General features: G+C 26.8%; 1 protein-coding gene across 1 annotated transcript; it reads left to right on the forward strand.

The window, feature by feature from the left end:
* The first annotated feature begins 5,034 nt into the window (after positions 1 to 5,034).
* Positions 5,035 to 7,287, forward strand: LOC130798859 (myb-related protein 308). The gene is made up of 2 exons (XM_057661959.1): positions 5,035 to 5,621; positions 6,493 to 7,287. Exons 1-2 carry the CDS (start codon positions 5,359 to 5,361, stop codon positions 7,031 to 7,033), a joined length of 804 nt encoding a protein of 267 aa, XP_057517942.1. The 5' UTR covers positions 5,035 to 5,358; the 3' UTR covers positions 7,034 to 7,287.
* Positions 7,288 to 16,222: the final 8,935 nt, after the last annotated feature.

Here is a 16,222-nt window from a genome sequence, read left to right on the forward strand (position 1 = left end):
TTTATTTTTTTAATTTCTCATTTGTTTTTCAATAATTAGTAAATGAGGAGAATTTTGGGTCAGTATGATGGTGGAGAGGTTTTTATTTTTATTTTTATAATAGGTTACGATTTCTATCATCTATAACAAGGATAAATTCTCTTTTTTTTTCTGTAATAATTCTCCAATCTGCCTGAATAATTAGTAAAGGGCATCACTAACACCCATAAAACATTGTGAAGTCACCCTATTTACTTTTTTGATTTTAAACTTTATTTCTCTAACTTCTCCCTAAAATAAACTCTCTCAACTCAGTTTTAACTAATTATTTGTGTATCAAAATAATATGAAAGGTAAATTCAACAAAAAATATCAATATAATAAATTTTATACAAAATTTAGGAAACTTTTTTAAACTTAATGATTTATTTTTAGAGTAAAAAAATAATTTATTGAATAATTAATTATTATTATCTTAAATTTATTGATTTATTTTTTTGAAAAGGGTCAAGTCGCACAATACATGCGACTGCACCTAGGTACAGTTACACGCTTTGTGCAATTTGACAATTATTTTTTTATGTTTACAAATTTTTAGGAAATTATTCAATTGCGTTTACGTTGAATAAGTGTACTTTATTGGAGCATGAACAAAATTGAAAATTTTATGAAAAAACGTGGCTACACAATGAAAAAAAGGTGGTGACAAATAAGAAACAAGCTTAGACCACAATTATCTATATATCTCATTTACAATCTTATCATCTCTTTATCTCATACACATCAACTTCTTTCACCCACTTTTTTAAAATTAAATTTTGATAAAATATAAATATAATTATAATAAAATCACAATGAGTCAAGAAAAACAAATGATGGAGTGGAAGGTGAAGTAAATTTCCACACAACAAAAAATCACAAGTAATCCCAACTCCATGATAACTTACCTTTTTTTGATGTTTGCTTTTGTCATGAAATTAGCTAGCTAATTTGTAATATTGCCCTTTTAACCCAACTCCTCCAACCCTCTTCTAGAAATCCCATTTTCTTTTCTCTCTCTCTCTCCTCTCATTCTAACTTCCCACACAATTCATAATAATAGATCACCAATCAAATTAAAAAAATCAACCACAACAACTACCATCCTTTTTTCCCTCCAATATTTCTATATTCAAGTATACACTAGAGTGTTCATGTCCCTTTCTGTTGGAGCAAATTTAGGTCCCAAAAAAGGAAAAAATACCACTAACTAATTTCTACTTTTTAGTAGTGATAGTATGAAATTTCAACTAGGTGGAGGTAGATAACAATTTACCTCATTTGATAAGTTACTCGAGAGTGATATGTCAATCTAGCTACATTATACTTGTACATGTATATCCTTTTAGTTGTCTTACCTAATCATAACATGTAAAATTTTCTAGGTTAAAAACCTTTGGTTGAGGGCTTTTGAATTGCGTTTGACTCGGTTAAATATTGATTCAAGTTTGAAATTTGATTTTCTAGGTTAAGTATTTACTGTCCAGGTTTAGATGAGAAGCAGCTCGATTGATGGTCAATTTTAAATTGTACTTTCTTGATTCTGACTATAGATTTCATTCACACAGATTTAATTATCAGTTGAATTTGTTCCATATAAGAGATGCTTGATTCTGATTAGGTTATATATAGGCTAATCACTTTTGATTTGCTTTAGTTTTTTATCAGATTGTAATGTATAGTTTATACATAAAAATATTCATCATTTTTTGAATTATATATTCCAAATATATTGTACATAGATGATTTAAATTAATATTATATACTTATTTAAAAAAAATACTTCGAAATCGAATGGTAGTACACATGCATCTTCATTCGGTTTGGGTTCCTATATTTTTGGATTCATGTAGCATTTATCCAATTATTAATTATCATTGGAATATCTATTCTCTCTGAAATCACTATCCGTTTGATTCTACTTTACATATATTGACTCAAATAACGTATCCTGAATTATTTTTTAGTGTTACAAATAATTCAATTGTGGTTAAAACTGGAGTTAAATTTTTGTACACACATCCAAATATAAATTAAAAAAAAATCTTTTCAAATTTGTTCCATTCCCATATTTCAGTTTCTCTATATGTTATTATCAAGTCTTAAATGGTTGATAGTTACTCCTATGTTCAACATAACCTCACCTGAGCCACTGGTATATAGAAGTATTTAATACTCCCTCCGTTTCTTTTTGTTATTTTCGTTTCCCTTTTGCACAGTTTTCAAGATAAAATTTGAGCCTTGATATTTCTGAACACGCATCATAAAAAAATATTAAAAATATATAGTAAAAGGGTATACATTAAGACGAATCTAATGAGATCTCACATGAATATATTTTATTATCTATATATATTTTAAAAATTTTAATCAAATTTCTTTTTCTAAAATAAAATATTTTAAACGGAAAAACATTCGAAACAAAGGGAATATATTCAATAAGTAAGAAACTGCCTTAGTTCTTCACTGTGAATACTGTGGTTAATAAGCCAGTCATGTAATCAGGTTTGATACTTGGTATCCTTGTTTTCAAGACCCTATAAATTTTTTTCTTTTTTCTGACAAGAAAAAAAAAAAGAATTATATAGTTTGAACCAGTCAAGAAAAAACTTGTTGATTGCTTTTAGGCAACAAGCCAATAATGACATAAAGAACGTGGAAATTTAGTAAATTTAAAAAAATTATCTCAATCTTTTGGATTAAGGTTTTGACATTATTATTATTTGACATTGTTATTGTGGAGTATATTAGAGAATTTTTACTGGCTAAGGAAAATCAAGATCAATTTTTTCTGTAGATGGTGAAAATTAAATCTTTATCAAAATTATCACAAATGTGAAAGAAAATACGTTCAACCACTTAGCTAACCTAAAAAAACTCATATGAAAGTATTAGACTGGTAGAAATAAATGGATATTCTTAAAATATTTTTGGCGAAAACTAAATGTTAAAGAAAAATTCAATAAATGAAGTGTACAAGTAAGTATTTCTTTTGTTTCTTTATACTTATTATTAATAGTAGCATTTTTTCACTGAATATGTTACTATCAATTGCAAGTATTTTCGAATGGAAGTGATGATAACATAGCTCGCTGATGTTCAAAAGAACACTGTTATTGGCGGGTTTTATATATTGCATCGTATAATGAATTTTTTTTGTTTATTATATTTTATTATTTGAATGTCATTGATTTCTTTTCAAATATACTTTTATCGTAAATAAAATTTTGGGAATCTAAATATATACAACTTTATATGATAAAATTGTTACTTTGCATTAACTCTTGCTAGAAAATCAAATCTTTTATATTCACCAAACATTAATGGCTCACTTCAATCAATATTACAGTAGAATATGTATTTGTTTCTCTTTATTTTATCCTCTTGTGCTTATTTACAAAAATGTTTTAGTTAAAAACAAACTATTATCCAAATAAGAAATTATTATTTATTTTTTGAATTAAAAAAATTCTTATTTTGATATCAACCTGCAATTTAAATCAATAATCGCAAAGCATAGAAGTCTAGTATTTGTATTTATCCTTATGTTACCCTCTCCTACTTATTTACAATAGTACTTAACCTTACACTTTGAGTTGATGATTAGAACCATTGTTTATGTTATATATACTATTACTCCTCGTCACACAAAAGACTTTTAAACGAGAAGTGTAGATGTAATACATGTTCTCTTCACGTACATTATCAAATATTTCACTTAAAATTAGAAGTGAATAAAATTCAAACGCATAATTTTTTATCGTGTTAGATTATGATATTATATCAATAAACCAACTTAATTAAAATTATACATTATATTGTAACTCACTTTAGATTCTGATTTTGTAAATGTCTTAATTAATAATGACCTACACTTTGATTCAATGAGGGCAAACATTAATCAAGGAAAATTTAACACCTACTAACTTACAATTTTGTTAAAATTATGATACTAGTATGATTTTGAAAACAAGAATTTAATTTTAAATAACCAACAAATACAATTATTATTATATCTTTAATAATTACTTATCAAAACAAAAAAGCAATCTTGATTAGAGTGTTTAGTAGATCTACCAATAATTTTAAAAAATCATAAAAAACGAAGTAAAATAAAAAAAAATTAGGGAACATCCCCACTAGCCTAAAATGGTGTTAGTTACAACTAAAAATAATAAAAAATTAGTAACATGTTTTCTGGTACTTCTTGCTTGTCACTTGATCATCTAGCTAGTGAGGTTGAGATTAGAAAGATTTTAGGGGCCTAAGGCCTAACCAAATTATTATTCTTGATCCAAAAGTGGTTTAAAAGCTTTTTAGACATAGAAAAAGGCTAAGAGATCTCCAACTCTCTTTGAATACCTAGTATCCTATATTCTTTAATTTTCTTCTCTATTATTATGTTAATCAATAATTAATCAAGGTACTAATGTGTAATCTTTACTTTACACCTAACTGAAGGTTACCTCTACTTAATCACTCTTTTCTCACTCATTATTTTTGACTTAATTATTTAATTTTCTATTTTTGAATTTTTTTAAATTTGAAATTGATATTCCCTCTACTTAAGCACGTGTCTCTTTTTTCGGTCATGTTTATAAATCACTCTTAATTTATGTTACTTTTTATTTTTTTCTTAACCCATAAATTATGAAATATAGTCATGTACGATGGTTCGTTATTAAATATTATTTAACTTTAAAATTTTATAATTATCAATAATTAAAAGTATTAAAAATTTAATTTAATTTGATAAACGTACAAAATTAAATGAGACACTTATGAAGAAACGATATAAGCGAGATCTGCTGAGTTTAACGATATGGTATGGTATGACGAAATGAAGAAAATACTCCCTCCTATTCTACCCATTACTCTTATTAACTTTTTATAATTTTTAATAAAAATAATTAAAAATATTAAAAATTAAAATATTATCTTGTGAAAAAAATTAAATGAGACATATGAATTAAATATAACAAAGTATTTAATATCATCAAAAGAGTAAACCCCACCAGCCACTCTCCTCTAACCTATCTCACCAACTCACATCTAGAAGCTCTTTATCTCTCTCTCCTTCAATTTTTGAAATACCCTATAAATCCCCCTCCAATTCCACAAAAGGGTCAGCTTTGTTACTCAACCCAACACCCAAAATTAGCTTTTTTTATACACATATTGTTCATCATCATAAGAAAATTGCACCTCATAAAAAGAAAAAATCCAACATAAAATAACAAAAAAGTGCTCTTTCCAATTACCATAAAATATATGAGTAATTCATACCCAAAATATAGAAAATAAATTCATCACATAATTAATTTAATTATTAGAAAAAAAATGGGGAGGTCCCCTTGTTGTGAGAAAGCTCATACAAACAAAGGAGCATGGACTAAAGAAGAAGATGATCGATTAATTGCTTATATTAAAGCTCATGGTGAAGGTTGTTGGCGTTCGCTTCCGAAAGCGGCCGGCCTCCTCCGGTGCGGCAAAAGTTGCCGTCTCCGGTGGATTAATTACCTTAGGCCGGACTTAAAAAGAGGTAATTTTACTGAAGAAGAAGATGAACTCATCATCAAATTGCATAGTCTTCTTGGTAACAAGTAAGTTTTTGACTTTTTTTCCTTTCTTTTAGTTATCTTTGCCCAGGTGTTTGGCAAATGATTAATATGATTAACTGATTTTATTAACTTATCAGCTAATTTTGAACCCGACCTGCTGCTATAAGCAAAGTCTTAAAAATAGCTTATTCATAATAATAACCTGTTTCAACCTATTAAATTGGATGGTTTGACCACCCAATCCTTTATTTGTATCAAAATAATTACTCATTAAACTATATGCCAAACACCTTTGGCAAACTCTAGCTCATGATCAATAGTCCCTCCATAAGTCCATAGTCCATTCCATTTACCTCTAAAAAAACTCTCATTTCAATTTTGAATATGTAACAAACTTAAAAAGAGATATCATAATATGTCTAAAAGTTAAGTCTAATTATAGAGTTAAAATATTTCCTAGACTAATAAAGATAAAAGTTACATACATCTGGTTTTTTCAAGACTTTGGTCTTGCTAAAATCAATGGAGTTTTGCATTTTGTTTTATTAAATTTTAGGCCTTTTTGTAAAAGAATACAGTTGAGAATTCAATTTTTAATATAATTTACTAAATTTTAAGAAAAGATTAATTGGTTTTTTACTTGTTGCTATGTTGGTAACAAGTGAATTTTCAGATGGTTTGAATATTGTGAATTGATAAATTGAAGTAGCATGTCTTATTTACTACTTTTTACTTACAACCATATAAAATGGACTATATAAATTAAAAAAAATCAAATCAAATTGATTATTTTTTATTTAGCCCTCCTACAAACAAAAGTGACAAATTTTAAAATATATGTTAGACATTCTTGATTACCCAATTGGTGAAGTTAAAATTGAGTTTTAAACTAATAAAATTTTTATTTTTTTAGGTGGTCTTTAATAGCTGGAAGATTACCGGGAAGAACAGATAATGAGATAAAGAATTATTGGAATACCCATATAAAAAGAAAGCTTATAAACAGGGGAATTGACCCAGTTACTCATAGATCTTTAAATGAAGTTGGTTCTCAATCAGATTCATCGCCAGTAACAACACCAAATTCAACTACAACAACAATTTCATTTTCTGCTCCAATTAAAATTCCCAAAAAAGAGGAAATTTTGGGAATAAAAGATGAGAAATTTGACCAAAACATGCGAGAAAAATGGATAGAAAGATGCCCAGATTTGAATCTTGATCTAAGAATTAGTCCCCCATATCAACAAAATAATAATACAGATAATATAAAAACAGGGACAAGGATTTGTTTTACTTGCAGTTTGGGGTTGGAAAGTAGTCAAGATTGTAATTGCAGTCAAAATATGGTTGGTTGTAGTACTACTAGCAATAATGGTGGCAGTATTTGTTATGATTTCTTGGGCTTGAGAACTAATGGTGCTTTGGATTATAGAAGCTTGGAAATGAAATGATTATATATTTAAAGAAGGTTGCATTGCCCTATTGCAACTATGTTGTAAAGATTTTGAAATATTATCACCCAAAAATAGATTGCATTGACCAAAATTTGTTTCAGGACTGTCAGTGCAATCGTGATCGAAATCGTATTTTTTTGCTCTATATCAGAGATTATATATATTTCTATTTAACTGTACTTAAATATAGATGAGAGAAGAAATTGATTTTATTTTGTTTCAAATATATAAGATAATTAGACTCGGACTAATTACTTGAGTTTGCCTCTTAATTAGACGAAAACCATTTATATTGATTTAAGAAAAATGTTGTATAGATTTAATTTACATTATTAAAATGGTGTGTTGATATGAATCATCCCATTATGTGTATGGGTGAAAATACTATGGAAAGAGATTTGTGGTACTTGTGGACATTGGAAAGTCCTGGTTCCTCCTATTGTGTAATTAGAGGGAAGATTGTATTGACCTAAATTTAGATTATTATTTACTACTAATATATATAAATTCAAATTATGATGCATATTTAGATATAACTCAAATTTTACTTTGAAAATTGTGAAAAATAAAAAAAGGAAAAAATTAATTTTAATTGATTTATCAATTGTTAGTATAATTATTTGGAGATGGGAATTGGGATAATGTTGCAATATGAGCAATTGGGCACAAGGGAGTGTCAATTTTCCACCAACCCCTTGTGTCCATCACTTGTTCACTAATCACTACTCATTAGTTCATTTTGGTTAAAAACAGTGAAATTATTTTCAAGAATGGTGAAGCCTAAATGAAGATTTTAAAGTACATCTTTTTAGCATTAAATTTTGGGCCAAGGGCTTATATTTTTATATTTAGAAGACTCAGTTTAAGAGGACAATGATATCAAATATTCAAATTTAATAAAAAATGATACAGAAATTTATTATTCAAATAATAAAATATATAATAGTATTGTGATTTTATTTTAAAAAGAGGTAGGGTTTGGGTCACTGCACACACTTAGGCTTATATGTGTATGCTCCGAATATCCTTCAAATTTTATATTATATATTTTAAAAAAATTAAGATTATTAGAGCTGATTTATTTAGTCAATTTTAATCTTTTGAAATTAAAATTTTGATATTATATAAATATATAGTCATTCTCTAAAAGCTAGCTACTTTTGTATAGGAGAACAAATCAGACATAATATCGGATATAAACAAATGCTTTAGAAATATTACAAAGTATAGAAGATTCAAATTACTAACAATTATTGATATATAAATTCCATAAATCAATTAAGTGAAACAAACAAGCTAAATGTTGAATCGAACAGGTGAGAAGGTTAATTTTCCATCTATATTACTCATAGAAGGTCTAAATATATTTTCAGCAAAATTATTAAAGATCATAAAAATGCTTTTTTTTTTAAAAAAAAAAAGTTAGGGTATTAATCAGTCTTTTCCAATAAAGAATGACAAATATCAAACCTTTAAGTAACATCAAAATCGGATGGTGGCCGGCAAATGGAGTTGCTAATTGCTATTGCATCAATATCTAATTTTCATACAATAAGATGCACTTTTGTTATGTCCATCTCTTTGAGTTTGAAGCGTATAACTCAAAAAGAATTTCATATTTAAGTCATAATGCAAACTTAAAGAATTCTCCGTCTTAAAAAAAAATAGCCTATAGGGTGAAAATTAAGAAAAAAATGACTAGTAAAAAAGTATTTTCTTTGTTCTCATTTATTCTTTCTATTTACTTTTTGCGCGAATTTGAATACAAATTTAAAAGTTAAATAATTTTATCTGTGAGTTTTTAAAAATTCTAAAAAGTTGATATTTGGAAAATATATTTGGAAAAGAATCTATCAAGATCCCACATGAATGCTTTTTTATATAGATTGATGAGAAATCATGGTCAAAGTTTGACAATAAAATTCGTAAATTCTTTTTGAGAAGAACATATGAAAACGAAAGGAGTATATTTTATGGAAAAGTGAGAAAAACGTGTGAATGAGATATAAAAAAGTTAAATATCTGAATAAAAATTAAAGAAAAAATGTAAATTGTGGCTAAAATAATAATACAAAATAAAATTGATGTCACAGCCTAAAAATAGAATTGAGGCAAATTCTTTTGGATGAGGAAGAGTATTTATTAGTTATATATATGTAGGGTCTTTTATAGTTTTATGAAGGTGCCAAGGAGCTAGCAGTTAGTCGTTGATTGCATGCAAACGTTGCTCTTCTAATTTTCTTTATAATATCCTAATCACACTCACACTAACACTCATACTAAGTGGCGGATCTAAAATTCAATTTCAATGAGAGTATAAATGATATAAAAATAATTCATTAAAAATATTTCAAACATACCTAGATTAAAGATTTATCAAAAATAATAATATTTTAGATTCAAAATTATCAATTACAAAATTGACATATACTTTTATAATAAATTTATTGTGTTAGGAATGTACCGGTTAAAGTATGGTATATATCAATTAACTATAATTCGCATCTCACTAGTTTTATTAATCCATCATGCGTTTGCATTATAGATATAATTAATCAGTACTAAGATAATTAATAATAATGTTTAGCTCAGTTGATGACATGCATATGTCAACAATCTTTGAAGTTAGGTTGTGAGATCAGTCCTTACTACCTATAATTTTTTTAAATTTAAATGAGTGCACTTAAATGCTGGTGAGCCCTAGGCTCCTCCCATGCTCACACTTGGTACTTAGTACTATTTAGTTTTCTATATAGTATCCTAATCACACTCACACTTAGTAGTCAACAAATTGAAAATTTTGTAAATTTGGGCTTATTAGATCTATCGAAGATTTATTATAAAAGTTAGATAAAAATTGATTGAACATGCAAGGATAAAGAAATTATAATGCAAAACAAGCTACGAATCCCGGAGGGTACAATGTTCCAAGAACCCTTCGGGTATCCGCCCCATACTTAATAAAATAATATTAAGTTTTAAAGATGAGTTATGTGATCTAAACTCCGTATGTCGTTAAAAAGAAGCTAGTCAATAGTCAAACTTCAAAATCATGTACTACCACAAACTAATGCTAATAAAGTGATCATCATTTCCACTATCCGAAAATATCAAATATTTGAATTTAATCGTGAATGTTGGGATAAGTTATCCCACATCGATAAATTGAAAATGGTGTGCACACTTTATAAGCTATTAGAGACCTTCTTCCCATTGCCATATGGTTTTGGAATGGTATATATCTTCTTGGCTTATGAAGTGTGTGCACTTAAGTCCCCCCGTTAATATGCTGGCATTCACAATAAGTCCAGCTTAATTTAAGAGAATGATAACCCATTTTTGCACACCCTAATCTAGAAAAGTATATATAACTACAAGCTAAGTAGGGACATTGTCTTAGAAAAAAGGAGTTTATTTTTCGACCATTGTGATGTCATTTGTGTGCCAATTTATCGTTGTCGATGGAAAGTATTAGCAGCATGTAACAAGTGAACTATATATTGTCTAGCTACTAACTACTACTTTATAAATTTAGTTTGTAGATTATATTTAACTATTTATTCGGGCGACTTTATTATCTTACTGCAAATACACAATTTACTATAGCTTATAATTGTAAGTTTGTAACTTATAAGAAAATACTTTATTTATTCAAACAAGGATTCTATGTCCACATTTAAGCATTAGATTTTTGTGTCTTACAATAAAGTTAATACAAATCAAATTACTAAAACTAGCTCTAATTTTAATTTTCAATGGTAAGGGCGGTATGGATATCAATTAAAACCAAATCTCATTTGAAGGGATTGGGAAAAAAATTTGATTTGAATTCGTGGAAGAATAACTAGACTTCAAGTCAGATAATATTATCTGACTTTGAATACGAGGTGAATCTCAGAAAAAATTTTAATATTGATAATGTTGATATATATATATATATATATATATATATATATATATATATATATATATATATATATATATATATATATATATATATATATATATATATATATATATATATATATATATATATATATATATATATATATATATATATATATCAATGTGCTATGTAAATTTTTCTATTAATTATAAAATCATACCAAGTCGCATCTATTAATTTGAGAGTAGCTTTATCAGGAAATGGATAAGCTGTGAGAGGAGGAGAAGAGACTTGAAGATACGTTGGATGATAGAATCATTCAGACTGAGTAGTCATATTCATTATTCCTACATTATTTATTTATTACTTTTTTCTCACAAAAAAATTATTAATTTGTTCTTATACCTCCATTCTGAAATAATTGCTACGTAAGCATTATTTGTACAGTATAAATGGTCTAATCGCGTATCAATAAATTTTAATGAGTTTTATTTATGTATAAGTCACGACATAAATGATCAAATTAACTATTAGAATAATTCATTTCAATAAAAAAACTATTAAAATAATTAGATTGTATAATAACGTGAAATGTAACAAGTATAATGAAATGAGAAAAAAAAATTTTTAAGCTTCTCATTTAGTCATTTCCTTTCGTTAGCCTATCATATAATCCAAAAATAAAATAGAGTTTCTCCATCATTAGTCATTACAGTGACGTGATTAATCTGCCCAAAGTAATGTCACTAACACTGTGTGACCTCACCGAATCATAATTAATTAATTGTATATAATACTTATTAAACCTTTTTTTATATTAGAAGATGGACAAATAATCCTTTCATGTATTTAATATTATATATTATGTGTTTTTGGTTAAGGGACAAATACGAAATAAATATAATTCTAATTATAATAGTATTTTTATTTAGTTTGATTTGTGGAGTGTATGTAAATACTTCTATGCAAAAAAGGAAATAATCATAATGATAATAGTATTTCTATTTAGTTTGATTTGTAAAATGTATATATTTTAAATTAGTTAGCCAAGTTTGCAAAAGTCAAAATGTAAAACCTTTTTCACCCAAGTTGTGTATGTTTTCCCTTTCTACATCTCACTTTTAATTTTGTTCTCTTTATTTACAATCCATTATTATTTTTTCCAACCTCCATTTAATTAAGATTTTAACGATATATTCTACATTGAAAATACATTTTATTAGTCTATAAATTGTTTATTTTGTAGAAACAAGCATAATCATAATTTAAGATTGAATTTCGTTTTTATTACCATTTTCATAGACTTTAAATAATATCGACATATGAGCTTACCTACATCTAACCTTCGGATAATTTATCAGTGTGAGGTGACAATATTGATAATTAGTTGAATTTGAATATGTTTTTAATAGATAGTTGATATACTATAATTTTTATATTTTCAATTCTATCTTAAATGAGTATAATTTATCAGTGGAAAAACCATCTATATACGTATTTAAAAAGAACATAACTAAAAGAAATATACATTGAATAAGATGAACAATGTGGGTTTCCACACCCCACATTAAATTGATCATCCATCAAGAAACTTTCTAAGAAGGTGATGATATAAGAAAATATAGAGTATATTAATATTAATTAATTTCCTTTGCATTTTTCATGTAGAGGTAGACACGTACAAATGTGAATCGAGGGCACCTAATAAATATAGAGAAGTAGTCAACGTTGACTATCAAATATAAGTGATTTGCCTGCCTATTAATTACAATTTCTATTTATTCCATTATCTTATAGTAGAAGAATATATTACTAGGGACCGAATAGCTAATTTCTTTTTCTTTGTTAATTCACTTTTTAGTTTTGTCACATATTTTAAAGTACCAAAATAAAATACCTCGTTGTCACAAATCATAAATTAATCATCTTAATAAAATATTTACGGTTCATTTGGAAGTCAATAATAAATGGCGAGAGTGATAATGAAAATTTGATGTAATTTTCGTATGAAAATTTCTTAACTAGTTTATAGTCATGCTTGTTGTATTTCAATTATCTCTTCATAAAATTCATGTCAATGCATTATCATTTGAAAATTTGGATTAGATGGTAATGAAAAACTATGAACAAACTAAAAAACTTTTTTTTCATTAACTTTTCATTAGTTATTATAGGAATGACGTGGTAAATTTTATTAAAATTTACAATATAAACTACTTTTATTACCGTCATTTATTATCAATAACCAGACTGTGGTTAATATTATTTTGTCTTCATTATTAACCAAGTAATGATCTATCATGACTTTTCATGGTGTCTAATTAAATCAGTGAGTATTATCTTTGATATAATCATGTTTATTTCTCATGTTAATTTCTTACATGATAATTAGTTTAGTTTTCCAGTCATAGATAAATACTGACCATTCAAACAACAACATCTGTACAGACCAATATGTTGAATGGAATCTTGCTTTGAAGTGGAGGCTTCACCGTATACGCGCAAGAATTTACATCGTCGCATTATACTTATTCAAATATTACCTCTCCAAGTGAATTTTATTACAAAGGATTATTTATAAGTTTATGGTGTACTCAAGATTTTAATTATGTACGTTGTTCTCGAAATAGAATAATCAAAAAAATAATATAAAATTAGAGCAATCATACATCATAACATATTTAATTTAAGATATAAAGTTCTTTTATATCACATTTTTAGTACTATAATGTTCGAAAAAAAAAGTAGATGGATACTGATCGAGTCACAAAATTAAATTAGAAACATAGACACATTAAATATTAATTCAATATTGTGTGATAAAATGTTTTTTCACATTTAGTTAATAATAAATATATTAAATAAAAAAATAATATCAAATCCAGACACATAAAAACATACTAATTTTTTCTAATACTTTTCATATATTGTGTTGGTCCATCAATTGTGAATGATCCGTATTAATATGATATTGTATATTTTAGACCGATCTTACACATATTTTTCAGTACCATTCTAAAAGGACACATACTTCTATTAACTTACAGAGTTACGGTTTAAACACTTATACACTTACCAATTTTTTTTTTTTAATTTTTTTTTAAATATATAGTAACTTAGTGAGATGTGAGCACATTATTTAGGAAAGAAAGTCCTAAAAAGGGTTTGGAAGCATATGGTAGAGATGTAGCATGTGGTGATGTGCATAACTAAACTAGAAGGAAAAAGTATTGAAAGACAAAAAAAGATGACCACCATAGAAAAAGGACACACATGACAATTGACATGATGAAATTTATTAGACAAATTGAAGAAGCATCAATGCAATTATCCAAACACAGTGGCCTTTCCCACATAGAAAAGAGCAACTCACTTTTCAAACTTCTTACTCTTTCATAACCCTTTTTCAATTGGGTTAGGTACACATTACATTAGAACCTTCTATGGCTTTTCATTTTCTATGGGAAGAATTAAGTTACAACCTAAGTCACTCAACTAGCTAATATACTTCCTTTCAATTCACTGTTGCTGTATTTCTAGGATAACACCATTTAACTCAATTTTTTATGTCAAATTGTTTTATTTTATAGAGACAGAGGAGTAACTATTAACGTTTTTTTGCATTTTTATATTTTCAAATTTTTATATTAGATATGAAGTATAAAATTATATAAACAAATCGATATTACAAAAGTAGAATTTAAATAAATTTAATAAGATTTCACTTCTCTATATTATTAATTTCCTAGCATACTATTAATCATTTGTGGTTAAATTTTATTTGTGTATTATTTGAAAAAGTCAAATTGATACTTCAAATAAAATATAGAGAAAGTATTTGTTGTTTTTTGAAACATTAATAATCATAATAATAATTATTATAATAACAATGATAATAATAATAATAATAATAATAATAATAATAATAATAATAATAATAATAATAATAGTTTTATTATTATTATTATTATTATTATTATTATTATTATTATTATTATTATTATTATTATTATTAAAAAATTCTCTATCAGTGGATATCAATTATTATTCCATCTTATAATAAGTTAAATGCCTCAACCCTCACCAACCATCCAACATCACATGCATGACTTTTGTGCTTGGCCCATTTATAAAAACCTTATTTCTTGCTTAAGAAAATTGAAGATTCATATATACTTGACTTCATGTGTTTATCAAATCTTCAAAACGTATAATAGATGAGTAAGACGCCATAAAACAAATTTTTGCAATTCATTTGTTGTATATGCAGTGGAATTTTAAGACATGAATCATGATACACCTAGGGTCGATAATTAAAATTTTTATTAATGTTGAATTATGTACATAAAACAGAAGAACGATAATCAAAATGGTTAAACACAAAAGATGAGTGTCTAACCCAACGTATACAATATTTTTTCTTTAATTTGGAATAGACCGCATAATCTCTACACACTCATTGTTAAAACAAGTGCCAATATTCATATGAATGACGTTTAACTTTAATCATAGTATCGAGCATGCTTTATCATGTACATTAGAGGAGGATGGTGAAGATGTGTCGAGTTGTATTGGATTAAGGTTTGGAACGATCGATGAGGTGCTTAACATAAAGCAAATAAGGCTTCGCTAAAGGTGGGAACCATGCCTTGAATGAGGCAAGGTATGGTATGAAGATTGCTCGCTCGAGGCAACATGAAAAAGCAGATCAGAACGCACTGGAGGAGGGTGCTCGTTCGAGCACATGTGAAATCAGCCAACAAAAGCTTTTTTGGACTATTTTATGCACGGTTTAAGGCATTGAAAGGGTGTATTGTGGGACAATTAATCTAGGATAATGGTGAGCATTATTTCTATATTTATTGCTAGGTTTATTGTTGATGTTTAATATGCATTAAGAGGGTGTTTCATTGCTAAGATTAATGTATGTTAATTGTAGGGTGTTTACTGTGTTTTGATGGTGCATTGAGTGTGGTTCTAAGAATAATGCTTTTCTTCCTCTATAAAAGGGAGCATCATTCATAGTATAAAGCATCACAAACACAATTTGAGAGAAAGCTATTAATTTGATTGAAACTTGAGAGTGTTCATCATTGTTTTAGTATTTTGATCTTGAGAGCATTGTTCTCAAGATAAGGGGAGATTTATTATACTTGTAATTGTTGAATTCAATATAATAAACTACATTTGAAGGGGAGGTATCCAAGATATCTCATAAAACACCTGTGTTCATTTTGCATTTGATTTTCATCTTGTTTTTTATTGTTGAACCTCGTTAAAGCTTTCATTTCACTCATGCA

This window comes from Amaranthus tricolor, chromosome 1, assembly GCF_026212465.1.
Source record: "Amaranthus tricolor cultivar Red isolate AtriRed21 chromosome 1, ASM2621246v1, whole genome shotgun sequence".
NCBI classification, from domain to species: Eukaryota; Viridiplantae; Streptophyta; class Magnoliopsida; order Caryophyllales; family Amaranthaceae; genus Amaranthus; species Amaranthus tricolor.